This window comes from Chiloscyllium plagiosum, unplaced genomic scaffold (assembly GCF_037043375.1).
Source record: "Chiloscyllium plagiosum isolate Xiang-an unplaced genomic scaffold, Cpla_swu_hap1 HiC_scaffold_4, whole genome shotgun sequence".
NCBI classification, from domain to species: domain Eukaryota; kingdom Metazoa; phylum Chordata; class Chondrichthyes; order Orectolobiformes; family Hemiscylliidae; genus Chiloscyllium; species Chiloscyllium plagiosum.
In genome coordinates, this window is record NW_028270142.1 from 33,207,167 (window position 1) to 33,221,098 (window position 13,932).

Sequence of the window (13,932 nt, forward strand, 5' to 3'; positions counted from 1 at the left end):
GAAGTTGAATAAATACTTTGCATCAGTCCTTATAGTAGAAGACACTAATGTCATCCGAAAATTAACACTGTAACACCATGCCACCCTGAAGTTATTCACATATGTCGTAGATAATTGTGATCCCTGTGACACACCACTAGTTACAGGTTGCCATCTTGAAAATGCTCCATTCTGCCAACTCTGTCTTATATTTGGAGAAAGTAAGGACTGCAAGTGCTGGAGATCAGAGTCAAAACGTATGATGCTGGAAAAGCACAGCCAGTCATGCAGCATCCGAGAAGCAGGAGAGTCAACGTTTCTATTCATATACCCATCCAGATGCCTTTTAATTATTGTAATTGTACCAGTCTCCACCACTTTCTCTTGCAATTCATTCCATACACGCACTACCCTTTGTGTGAAAAACATACCCCTTAGTTCCTTTATACATTTTTCCCCTCTCACCCTAAACCTATGCCCTCTAGTTCTGGACTCCCCTTCCCCAGGGAAAAGACCTTGTCTATTCACCCTATCCATGCCCCTCATGATTTTATAAACTTCTATAAGGTCACCCCCTCAACCTCCGACGCTCCAGGGAAAACAGCCCAGCATTTTCAGCTTCTCCCTATAGCTCAGACCCTCCAACCCTGGCAACATCCTTCTAGAACCTAGCTAGTGTTCTGGGGATGGTGAGTTCAAATCCTGCCAAGGCAGATGGTGAAACAGCCCTAAAAGGTTCTCCTTATTAACACAGAGCCATACAGATGTATAGAATGGAAACAGACTCTTCAGTCCAACTCGTCCATGCTGACTAAATATCCTAAACTGATTGAGTCCCATTTCCCAACTTTTGGCCCATATCCGTCTAAACCCTTTCCATTCATACATCCATCCAGATGCCTTTTAAATGTTGTGATTGTACCAGCCTCCACCATCAACTCTGGCAGCTCATTCCATCAGTGCATTATTGTGTGGGTGAAAAAGTTGCCATTTATATCCCTTTTAAATCGTTCCCCTCTCACCTTAAACCTATGCCGTCTAGTTTTGGACTTCCCTACCCGAGGGAATAGACTTTGGCTATTCACCCTATTTATGCCCCTCATAATTTTATAAACTTTCATAAGGTCACCCCTGTCTCCGAATCTCCAGGGAAAATAGCCCCAAGCTATTCGGCCTCTCCCTGTAGCTCAAATCCTTGAACCATGGCCACATCCTTGTAAATCTTTTCTGAATTCTTTCAAGTTTCACAACATCTTTTCTATAGGAGGGAGACTAGAATTGAATACAGTATTCCAAAAGTGGCTTAACCAATGTCCTGCACAGCGTGGCCTCCCAACGTTTATACTCATTGCACTGATAAATAAAAACAAGCATACCAAATGCCTTCATCACCACCCTGTCTACCTGTAATTCCACTTTCAAGGAACTATGAACCTGCACCCCATGGTCTCTCTGTTCGGGCAGCACTCCCCAGGACCTTACCATTAAGTGTACAAGTCCTGCCCTGATTTCCCCACCAAAATGCAGCACCTCACATTTATCGAAGTTAAACTCCATCTGCCACTCCTTGACCCATTTGCCCATCTGATCAAGATCCCGTTATACTTCTTCACTGTCCACTACACCACCAATTTTGGTGTCATCTGAAAACTTACTAACCATACCTCCTATATTCACATTCAAATCATTTATCTAAATGAGAAAAAGCAGTTGGCCCAGCACTGATCCTTGTTGCATACAGCTAGTCCCAGGCCTTCAGTCTGTAAAACAACCCTCCACTACCTCTTGTCACTTAACTTTGAGCCAATTTTATCTACAAATGGCTAGCTCTCCTTGTATTTTACGTGATCTAACCTTGCTAACCAGTCTAACATGCGGAACCTTGTTGAACACCTTACTGAAGTCCATATAGATAATGTCCACCATTCTGCCTTCATTAATCTTCTTCATCACTTCTTCAAAAAAACTCAACCAAGTTAATAAGAGATGATTTCCGCACATAAAACTATGTTGATTATCCCCAATCAGTCCTTGCTTTTCCAAATACATGAAAATCCTATCCATCAGAATGCTCTCCAACAAGTTACCCACCACTAACATTAGGCTTACCGGTCAATAGTTCCCTTGCTTTTCCTACCACCTTTCTTAAATAATGGCATCATGTTAGCCAACCTCCGGCACCTCACCCGTAGTTATTGATGATACGAATATCTCAGCAAGGGGCCACCTGGAGGCTAGTGCCAAAAAAGTCAAGCAACAGCCTGACTGAGGATGCCAAGGGTGCATAATGTCCTCTGGGTGGGGGGATTTCAGTAGTAGTGAGGCAACCAACAAGAGGGAAAAGCATACTTGACCTCATCCTTACCAACCTGCTGGCCACAGATGCATCTGTCAACAACAGTATCAGTAAAAGTGACTTCCACACAGTCCTTGTGGAGACAAAGTCCCACCTTCACCTTGAAAGTACCCTCCATTGTGACACTATCACCATGCTAAATTGGACAGACTTCAAACAGATCTAACAACTCAAGAGTGGGTATTCATGAGGTGCTGTGGATCACCAACAGCAGCTGAATCATATTCCAGTAGAATCTACAACTCATAGCTTGACATATCTCTGATTCAACCAATACCATCAAGTCAGAGGATTAATCCTGATTCAATGGAGAGAGAAGGAGGGCATGTCAAGAACAGCACCAGCATATCTAAAAATGAGGTGTCAACGTGATGAAGCTCCCAAACAGAGCTACTTGCATGGCAAACAGCATAAGCAGCAAGTGATAGACAGCTAAGCGATCCTACAATAATGCACTGAAGGAGGAGGATGTTCCATTTATATCACCACCCTAAATGATGGAAGAGTTATCTGGTCTCCCATCCTATAGGAAGGATGTTGTGAAACTTGAATGGTTCAGAAAAGATGTATAAGGATTTTGGAGGGTTTGAATTTTTTTTAGATTACTTCAGATTACTTTACAGTGTGGAAACAGGCCCTTCGGCCCAACAAGTCCACACCGACCCGCCGAAGCGCAACCCACCCATACCCCTACATTTACCCCTTACCTAACACTGCGGGCAATTTAGTATGTCCAATTCCCCTGACCTACACATCTTTGAACTGTGGGAGGAAACCTGAGCACCCGGAGGAAACCCACGCAGACACGGGGAGAATGTGCAAACTCCACACAGTCAGTCACCTGAGGCGAGAATTGAACCCGGGTCTCTGGCGCTGTGAGGCAGCAGTGCTAACCACTGTGCCACCGTCCCGCCCACTAACTATAGAGAGAAGCTGAATAGGCTGGTGCTGTTTTCCCTGGAGCATCGGAGGCTGAGGGGTGACCTTATAGAGGTTTATAAAATCATGGGGGGCATGGATAGGGTAAATAGACAAAGTTTCTTCCCTGGGTTGGGGGAATCCAGAACTAGAGGGCATAGGTTTAGGGTGAGAGGGGAAAGATTTTTCACGCAATTTTTTTCACACAAAGGGTGGTGTATGTATGGTATGAATTGCGAGAGGAACAGGTGGAGGGTGGTACAATTACAATACTTAGAAGATATATGCATGGGTACATGAATAGGAAAGGATATGGGCTAAATGCTGGCAAATGGGACTAGATTAGTTTAGGATATTTGGTCAGAATGGACAAGTTGGACCAAAAGGTTTGCTTTGGTTCTGTATATCTCTATTACTCTATTTATGACATCAGTGCAAAAGATGAAGGCTGAAGTACTTGCAGCAATTTTCAACCAGAAATACACAGTGGATGATCCACTTCGGCCTCCTCCCATAGTCCCGAGCATCACAGGTGCTAGCCTTCAGCCAGTTCAACTCACTCCATATGATATCAAGAAATGGTTGGAGACATTGGATAGTGTAAAGGCTATGGGCCCTGACAACATTCAGGCAATAGTACTGAAGAAAGCACTGTCATTACCACCTCTTTATTGCTACCTTTGCTTCTGGAGCCATGACTCACCTTCTCTCAGCCTAGTATAAATACCACCCTATTTCTCCTTTTTTTAGCTTTGACAAAGGGTCAGTTAGACTCGAAACGTCAGCTCTTTTCTCTCCTTACAGATGCTGCCAGACCTGCTGAGATTTTCCAGCATTTTCTCTTTTGGTTTTAGATTCCAGCATCCACAGTAATTTGTTTTTTCCCTCCAATAGTACTGAAGACTTGTGCTCCAGAACTAGCTGCTCCCCTATCCAAGCTTATCCAGTACAGTTACAACAATGGCATGACCCAACAATGTGGAAAGTTGCCCAGATATGTCCTGTAAACACACAGCTAGACAAATCCAATCCAGCCAATTACTGCTCCATCGGTCTACTCTTGATCCTCAGTAAACTGATGGAAGGTGTAATCAACGGTGCTATCAAGCAGTATCTGCTCAGCACTAACCTGCTCACTGATGCCCAGTTTGGATTCCACCAGGGCCACTCAGTCCTGACCTCATTACAGCCTTGGTTCAAACATGGACAAAAAAGCTGAATTTCACAGGTGAAATGAGAATGACAGACCCTGACATCAAGGCCACATACACCCGAGTGTAACATGAAGCAGCAGTGACAATACGGAATCAATTGGGAATTACAGGCCAAACTCTTCACTGGTTGGTCATACCTGGCACACAGGAAGGTGATTGTGGTTGTGGGAGGTCAGTCATCTCAACTCCAGGACATTTCTGCAGGAGTTCCTCAGGGTAGCATCCTAGGCCTTACCATCTTCGGCTGCTTCATCAATGACATTTCTTCCATCATAAGGTCAGAGTGGGATGTTCACTGATGATTCCGCAATGGTCAGCACCATTTGTGACTCCTCAAATACTGAAGGATTCCATTTCAAAAACAACAAGATCTTAACAATATCCAGATTTGGGCTGACAAATGGCAAGTAACATTCATACCATACAAATGCCAGGCAACGACTGTCTTCAATAAGAGACAATCTAACCACCGCCCCTTGATATTTGATTGTATTACCATCACTATCAACATCCTGGGGGTTACCATTGATCATAAAATCAACTACACTCTCTATATAAATAGTGACCACAAGAGCAGGTCAGAGGCTTGGAATATCGCGGTGAGTAACTCACCTCCTGTCTCCTGAATGGCTGTCCGCCATCTACAAGGCGCAGGTCAGGAGTGCGATGGAATACTCCCCATTTGCCTGAATGTGTGGAGCTCCAACAATACTCAAGAAGCTTGATACCATCTTGGGCAAAGCAGCCCGCCTGATTTCACCACATCCACAAACACCTACTCTCTCCATCACTGAGACTCAGTAGCAGTAGTGTGTACTATCCACAAGTTGCAGTGCAGAAATTCGCCAAAGATCCTTAGACAGCACCTTCCAAACCCATGTTCACATCCGTTTAGAGAGACAAAGGCAGCAGATACACAAAAACACTGACACCTGCAAATTCCCTTCAAATTCACTCACCATCCTAAGTTGGAAATATGTCGCCATTCCTTCATTGTTGCTGTGTCACAATCTTGGAATTCCTTCCTCAAGTGAGTTGAAGTCTACCTACAGCACATGGACTGCAGCATTTCAAAAAGGCAGCTCACCACCATCTACTCAAGGACCACTAGGAATGGGCAATACATGCTGGCCAGCCAGTGATGTCCATGCCCCTTGGGTGAATAGTAAAAAAAAACTTTGTTACCTTATCAAAGAACTTAAGTTAGTTCCACACACAATGTGCTTTTAACATTCATGTTGACTTTAACTTATTATCTACTTGAAGCCAAGTGTCAGTTAGTCTTCTTATGAATCATTATCTCTCGAGGTTCCTTACCAATGACATAAAGCTGACTGACTGTTGCTTACTGGATTTATCCCTCACACCTTAAACAGATTTGGAAAGTTTGCATTTGTTCAAAACAGGGACCTTGTGGTGCAGTGATAATGTCCCTACTTCTGAGCCAGGACACCTGTGTTCAGTTCCCATCTGCTCCATCGGTGTGTAATGAAAATATCTTCAAGGCATCCGTTCTCAAAGGTACTACTTTTACCAGTAAAACTTGAGTTAGATGAATAGGCTGTGGTTCATGGTATCCTGGCAGGAATTACAGTTCTTTTTCATATTCCTAACTGATGGTTGTAAATCTAGGGTTTAATACCTCATCCAAATGGAACAGAAGTACTATCAACCTATAGGTACACCAGAAAAGAGTGAACACCCGAATTTAGTTGAAAGTTAAATGGAAACTTTGGATGAAGTTACTTTCCCTACAGAGAAATGTTTGTACTATGTGGCCAAACCATTTTATTTTTAAAGGTGAATTTTGTTCGAATACTGTTTTGACTAATAATTTTTGATTTCAGACTGTATCCTTTTAACTCACTAAAGATGATGGTCCTGTAGTTAACTATTTTTGTACTTGGTTGCACATGTCCTTTTCTATTCCTATCCTTACATTTTCCACGTGAGCAATTCATTCCATAGAACTAGACCCAGCACAACCTCCTACTTTGTTAGGCTTGAGGCAAACTAATCAAAACACTTCTCTTGTAAATATTTCAGAAATTTCTCCTCTTTTTGTGTTGTTTCTACCATGAGCTATGTTATGATAAATGAGATTTCTTATGTCACAATTCCAAATTTCTTGCACTTTTCTATGATTTGCAATTTGCCTTCAAATTATTTTCTCTATCTATTCTTACCTTTCAATAGCAAATAATATGCACTCAGTAATGTAATTGCTGCTTAATTTTCCTTTAATTCTGATCAAATGAAGTCTGACTTAGGCTCCTCAAATATATCATTCCTTGCATGATAGTATATAATGAGTCAACTGTAGGTCAATGGTAGCCCTCTTGCCTCTGAATAAGAGATATTCTGGGATCATAAATCAGTTTTCAATTGTGGCTGACGCTCCAGTGCAGTACTGAGGGAGTGCGCACTGCTGGAGAGGTTAAACAAAGTCCCTGTTTGTTATTGTTGGTGAATATAAAAGATCCTATTGAATTTTGAAGAACAGCAAGAGAATTCCGTCTAATATGGGACCTCAATGAACGTCAAATAAAATTATCTGGTCATAATCATGTTGTTGTTTGTGGGAGCTGCTGTGTACAAATTGGCTGCTGAGTTTCCTACACTTCAATAATGAAAAAAGTAAATTGATTGATTGATTGTTTGACTTATTGTTGTCACATACCAAGATACAGTGAGAAATGTTTTGTATGAAATGCAGGCGGATCATTACATGCAAAGCATGCTAGTAGAACAGAGTGCAGAATGCAGTGTTACAGTCACAGAGAAGATACAGAGAGAGAGATCAGAATTAACACTCGAGAGGTTCATTCAAAAGTCTTATAACAGCAGGGAAGTAGCTGATCTTGAATACATTTGTATGTGTATTCAAGCTTTTATATCTCTGTCCAACAAAAGAGGATAGAAGAGAGTTTAACCTGGGTGGGAAGAGTCTGTGATTATGTTGGTTGCTTACCTGAGGCAGCGGGAAATGTATAAGAGTTAATGGATGGAAGGCTGGTTTGTGTGATGGACTGGACTGAGTTCACGACTCTCTGTAGTTTCTTGCAGTCTTGGAAGGAGCAGTTGTCATACCAGGCTGTGCTGCACCCAGATAGGACACTTTCTGTGGTACACCAATAAAAAATGGTAAGTGTCCTTTTGGATAATTTCCTTAGCCTCCTGAGGAAGTGGAGACATTATTTTGCTTTCTTGACCATCATATCGACATGGGTGGACCAGAACAGATTATAGGTGATCATTGCTCCCAGGAGCTTAAAGGTCTTGACCATTTCCACCTCAGCACCATTATTACAGGCAGTGGCGTGCCCTTCACTCCGCTTCCTGAAGTCAATGACCAGCTCTTTCATTTTGCTAATGTTGATGGAGAGATTGTTGTCGTTACACCATGCCACTAAGCAATTTGTTTTCTGTATTCTGTCTCATCATTGTTTGAGATCCAACCTACAATGATGATGTCATCAGCAAACTTGTAAAAGGAGTTGGAGCAGAATTTGGCCACACAGTTATGAGTGTATAAGGAGTAAAGTAGGGAGCTGAGTATACAGCCTTGCGGGGCACAAGAGGATTATAGTTGTTGTCACCTATTCTTACTGATTGCAGTCTGAGAGTCAGGATGTTGAGGATCCAATTACTGAGGGAGGTGGGGGGAGTCAAGACCCAGGTCTTAGAGTTTAGAGATAAGTTTGTTTGGAATTATGGTGTTGAAGGCAGAACTGTAATCAATAGTAAAACCCTGGTGTAGGTATCCTCGTTATTCAGATATTCCAAGGATGAGTTTAGGGCCAAAGAGATGGTCTGCTGTGGGCCTGTTGTGCTGGTAGGTGAATTGCAAAGGATCAAGGCAATTTGGTAGATTGGAGTTGATGTGAGCCATGACTAACCTCTCAAAACACTTCATAATTATGGAGGTCAGAGCTATTGAGTGCTAGCCATTGAGACACGTTACATTATATTTCTTTAGCAAAATCGCCATAGTCCTATCAGACCATATGCTGCTTTGTCATTAGAAAGAGACAATTGGTGGTGTTTTAACCTGAGCGTCACACACCTCAGGCAAGGGAAGATGTTGAGAAGGAGAAGCATTACACTGCATCGCAACCAGCTATCCAGCTAAATGAGCTAACTGACCCTAACTAATAGACTGATTGTAAGACACTTTGGGAGGTCCACTGGAGTGAAAAACAATGCAAATGTAGTTTTTTTTCAATACTGTCATTGCTTAATATACATCCTTCCTCTCCACCTCTAATCTCAATGCTTCCAAATCATTCCTGAATATCCTGAGTCAGAAATATTAAGTTCCCAAATACTCCCCTCTTTGAATCAGGTATCAGTTTGCCTTCTGGTTTAATCCAGTATACAGAGCGACAATCTTCCCACTGAATGGACAGTAGGGGACACTAAATGTGTCAACAGAAAGACAGATCCGGATACCGATCATAAGTTATTTACATAGGACTGTGCTGCTGCCAACTGGTCAATTTTAGCAGTGCTTCCAGTTGGGATTATTCACTTGTAAGAAATTGCGATGAAAGTGAATTGACATGGTGGCCCTTTTTAAAGAATATTAGAAGAACAATGACCCAGATTTTCTGATGGGCCAATAGTTGGTATTCCAGAATAGATGGGAGTTACTTATGTGGATCCTGTGGAATATCCATCGTGGTAGATTGAAGGAATTGTCTGGTATATTGAAGATTTCACTGGCAATTCCTCTGCACCTGGAACCCTTCAAACGTCTCCATTCGGTGTGAGAAATCAGAAGGTTCTGGTGAAATTAAGCAAATAAGTTACTCAGGATGTCATCAAGATGGCATCAGAATAGGGCTCCTGAGCCAGAGCTCATCTATGCAGAGTGCTTTTTTTCTTTTTTTTATTTACCTCTTGTCCTGAGCTTGGATAGCATCAGTAGCAGTGAGGAACCCCAGCGTGGACTCAAGTAGGCCCAGAGTGGACTCGAGTGAGCCGTTACTTACTTTTCCGGGACCTGGCATCAGCATTGGTGGCTGCTACGTCCGCAGAGACAAAGAAGGTCCAGCAGCAAAAGATGGAGCCTGAGGATTGGCGATTTTGTCATTGGTTGGGTCTGGCACTGGTGGCGGCAAAATGGTGGCGGAACAACATCACAGTGACATTGACGAGGTGGGTCCTATGGCGAAACATGTGACTCTGCAGTTGGTTGTCAAAAGGTGTGATGCTGGAAAAGCACAACCAGTCAGGCAGCATCCAAGGAGCAGAGAGTTGACATTTCAAGCATATGCTCTTCTGACATTAGTTGGTCCAGCCCAGGAGGGGACAAAGTGAGGGCAGAGGAGAATTGGCCCACTAGCAAAAGATGGCGCCTGAAGAGTGGCAACTTCAACATTGTTTGATTTCGATGTGGATGGTAGCAAGGTGGTGGAGGGGGTTGGCGGTGCAGGCAATGTTGTTGATCAGGTGGTTCACCGCTGATGGACTCTTTTTAAGCTATATCTTTTTTTTCTTATTCTTAAAACTATTCAAAAATGGCATAGGATCATGGTGACAGTGAAAAAGCTTTCTCTTTCTGTAAAATACATGTGACAATAAAATCATTCATTCAGGAAATGTTAGATTACTAAATACATTGTTTGATTCCTGGATAACATTTCAACTGACTTCATATTTACCTCACACACTAACTACACCTCAGTCAGACCATGAACCCCCCAATCCTGAATCCTGAACCTGGGACCCAAACTCTCTTCCCTTGTTCTGCAGCTGATCCTTCTTCATGGCACCGTGCCTCTTCTTCCCCCATTTTTCCACTGCAGACTCAACACTTCCTTTACCCTACTCCACTCCTGAACCCCTCTTCCCCAGCTCTGCACCCAACATCCCCACCTTCACCCTGAGGGTCCAACCTTCACTAACCCCTGCCAGACCCATACCACCTTCCCTACTCTGCACCTGACCTTCCCTTAATCTTCTAGAACTTGATCCTCCCTTACCCCATCCACTGCCAGACCTGACCCCTCTTCCCTACTCAGCACCTGACTTTCTCCCACACCACTTGACACGCTTACTCCACTCCACATCCAAAGCCCCTTCCCCTCCTCTGTCTCTTAGGAGCCAGTGCCCATCCTCCATACTCCCTGCCAGTTGTCTACAGATGAAGTTGTCTACAGGGATTTTAGCAAGGTCTTCGATAAGGTTTTGCATGGGAGACTGGTTAGTAAGTTTAGATCACAAGGGATTCAGGAAGACCTGGTCAATTGGATACAAAATTGGTTTGACAATAGGAGACAGAGGGTGGTGATGGAAAGTTGTTGTTTGCACTGGAGACTTGTGACCAGTGGTGTGCCTCAAGAATCAGTGCTGGGTCCACTGTTGTTTGTCATTTATATAAATGATATGGATGAGAATATAAGAGGCATAGTTGGTAAGTTTGCAGATGAAACCAAAATTGGCAGTATGGTGGACAGTGAGGAAGGTTCTAAGAGTACAATGAGATCTTAATAAGCTGGACCAATGAGCCAAGGAGTGGCAGATGGAGTTTAATTTTGATAAATGGAAGGTGTTGAATTTTTGTAAGACAAACCAGGGCAAGACTAACATAGTTAATAGTAGGGCCCTGGGGAGTGTTGTGGAACAGAGAGACATAGGGGTACAGGTATATAAACCCTTGAAAGGGGCATCACAGGTAGACAGGGTGGTGAAGATAGTGTTTGGCATGTGTGCTTTCATTGATCAGAGCATTGAGTATAGGAATTGGGACATCATGTTGCAGCTGTACAAGACTTTGGTGAGGCCAGTTTTGGAGCACTGCATACAATGTTGGTCCTCTACTACAGGAAGGATATTATTGAACTAGCAAGGATGCAAAAAAGATTTACAAGGATGTTACTGAGACTGGAGGGTTTGAGTTATAAGGAGAGAGGCTGGATAAGCTGGGACTTTTTTTCCTGGAGTGTAGGATGTTGAGCAGTGACCTGATAGAGATTTATAAAACCATGAGAGGCATAAATAAGGTGAATAGCCAAGGTCTTTTTCCAAGGGTAGGGAAGTCCATAACTAGAGGGCATAAGTTTAAGATGAGACTGGAAAAATGTAAAAGGGACCTGAGGGACAACTTTTTCACATAGAGGGTGGCGCATACATGGAACAAACTGCTAGAGGAAGTGGTAGAGGTGAGTGCAATTACAACATTTTAAAGACATTTGGACAGGTACATAAATAGGAAAGGTTTACAGGGATATGGCCCAAACTTAGGCATGTGGGACTAGTTTGGTTTAGGAAACTTGGTCGGCATGGATGAGTTGGACTGAAGAGTCTGTTTCTGTGCTGTGTGACTCTATGGCAAACTAAGCATTTATTTATCAGAATACAGCAGCTGACTGCTGGGAAAAGGTGGCACAGGTACTTTCCCCAGCAGTTCTGCATTACAGCTCCTTATTTATGAAGGACCCTTGATTAAAATCTTTTCAAAGTACTTGGGAGCTCGTTCCTTTCATAAAAAGGGGAGCGGAGCAGCAATCTGCTTGAGAGTATATCATTGTTGTCAACAGTCCTCAGTCCAGTCAGAGGAGATAGCCTTCAGTCGGGGGTCTTGACAATTCAAACGCAGCCTCCGATACCAGTCAAGGAGCTTGTGAGCACTAGGTTAGTCACCCAGGGTGGTCAGAGTCATGATTCTCTCCTCAAAAAGGGCAAGAAGCTAACTGTAGGGCAGCCTGCCACTGTCTTGATTTTTAATTCATTCATGGGTTTGGGTGTTTCTCGGTGAGCTGGCATTAAGTGCTAATCCCTAATTATCAAGAGGAGTGACATTTCGGCCAGACTAGGTGTGGAAGGCAGATTCCTTTCCAGAATGGCATTAGTGAACTAGATATGTTTAACAAATCTTGACAGTCGTATTTACTTAGCGGGACACTATCTCACCTGCACCAAGAGTAACAGCTTTCACCTCTCTCTGTGCCTGTTTTAACAACAGTGGGACAGCATGTTGGCTCAGTGGTTAGCACTGAAGCCCCACAGCACCAGGGGGCCAGGTTCGAGTCTACTCTTGGGTGACTGGCTGTGTTGAGTTTGCACATTCTCCCTTTGTCTGTGTGGGTTTTCTCTGGGTGCTCCGATTTCCTCCCTGTGTAGATTAAGTGGATTAGCCAAGAGATGTACAGGGTTACAGGAATATGATATGGGGGTGGGTCTGATTGGGATGTTCTTTGGAAGGTGGGCCAATTGCCCTGCTTCTGCGCTGTAGGGATTATATGATAATTGTCACATGGTCATAATTGGACTGGCTTTGTTGTTTATTCCAGTTTTTTTTTCATTGAATTCAAATTTCACCATCTGCCATGATGGGATTGGAATTCATGTTGCCAGAACACTGACCTGGGGTTTTGGAATACTAACCCAATGATATTACCACTGCACCACCAACACACCTTTCTGCCCTGTTGAGGACTCTTTTTCTCCTGGAATGAAAAAGAAGCAGGTATAAAGAGAGGTGAAATTGGTGGCACAGATGTTACTGTTGGTGCAGATGAGGTGGTGTCCCAGTAAGTAAATAGGCAACACAGAGGGCATGCAGAGTTAGTGACGTGGGGATTAGGTTGGGTGAGAACAAGTAAGGGAAAATGCTGCCTGCAGTAATAAGTGTTAGGTCATGAGCCTTGATGGGAATTGAGTACAGTAGCAGAGATAGAATGTTAAAAATCAAACAACATCAGTTTACACCAACAGGTTTATTTGGAAGCAGTAGCTTTCAGAGTGCTGCACCTTCATCAGGTCATTGTCCGAAAGCTAGTGCTTCCAAATAAACCTGTTGGACTATAACCTGATGTTGTATGATTTTTAAATTTGTACACCCAGTCCAGCACCAACACATCCAAATCAGAGATGGAATGAGTTTGATCTATGAGTGAGAGGATTGTGTCATTTACATGCTGGATTAGAGAAGATCATTGATCTGCTTTCTACATTGCTGTGCATTCCTTCAGACTGTTGAGACTTCACTGACCCAGGTATCAACCTCGGACCAGTCTGGCATGGTCTGGTATTGTATTCTGTGCTATTCCTGAGGGAAGAGACTGGCCTTGCTCTGTACCACCTGTCCAGCAGAATCTCCAGAATCTTCCCTCTCTGCCACATCCAAGTCAGGAATCATGCAGGGCAGCTTAGAATTATTAGCGCTTGTCTACTTGCACAACAGACTTTTTAAGATGGCTCCAACACAATGGATGCAAACCCATTCTGGAAAGTCTTGGCAGTTTTTTTCTGGGTATGGCAATGATAGAATTGGATGAGAGGAGCCCCATAGGAGTGAGGGAGGTTGTTGATGAGTTTAGGTAAGATTTGGCAAGAAAATTTATTGGCTTCACAGAGAGAATGCCTCCATGAAACTCAATGGAATTGACACTTAGCCAAAACAAATTCAATCCTTGCTTACCCTGATAATCAGTTACTAAACATATTCACACAAGACTA

General features: G+C 43.2%; 1 protein-coding gene across 6 annotated transcripts in view; it reads right to left on the bottom strand.

The window, feature by feature from the left end:
* The window catches only part of LOC122549303 (upstream-binding protein 1-like), a 145,565-nt gene that overhangs the window by 87,053 nt on the left and 44,580 nt on the right, over window positions 1–13,932 (bottom strand). For 5 of the 6 annotated variants that reach the window (XR_015756928.1, XM_087986130.1, XM_087986128.1 and 2 more), the window contains exon 1: window positions 5,427–5,476. The exons of the other annotated variant lie outside the window; for it this stretch is intronic. Coding sequence is in view for 4 of the 5 variants with exons in the window: in XM_087986130.1 (XP_087842256.1) it covers window positions 5,427–5,461 (35 nt within the window). In the remaining variant the exon portion in view is untranslated. Of the gene's footprint in view, window positions 1–5,426; window positions 5,477–13,932 lie in introns of those variants that run through there. 6 annotated transcript variants of the gene reach the window in all.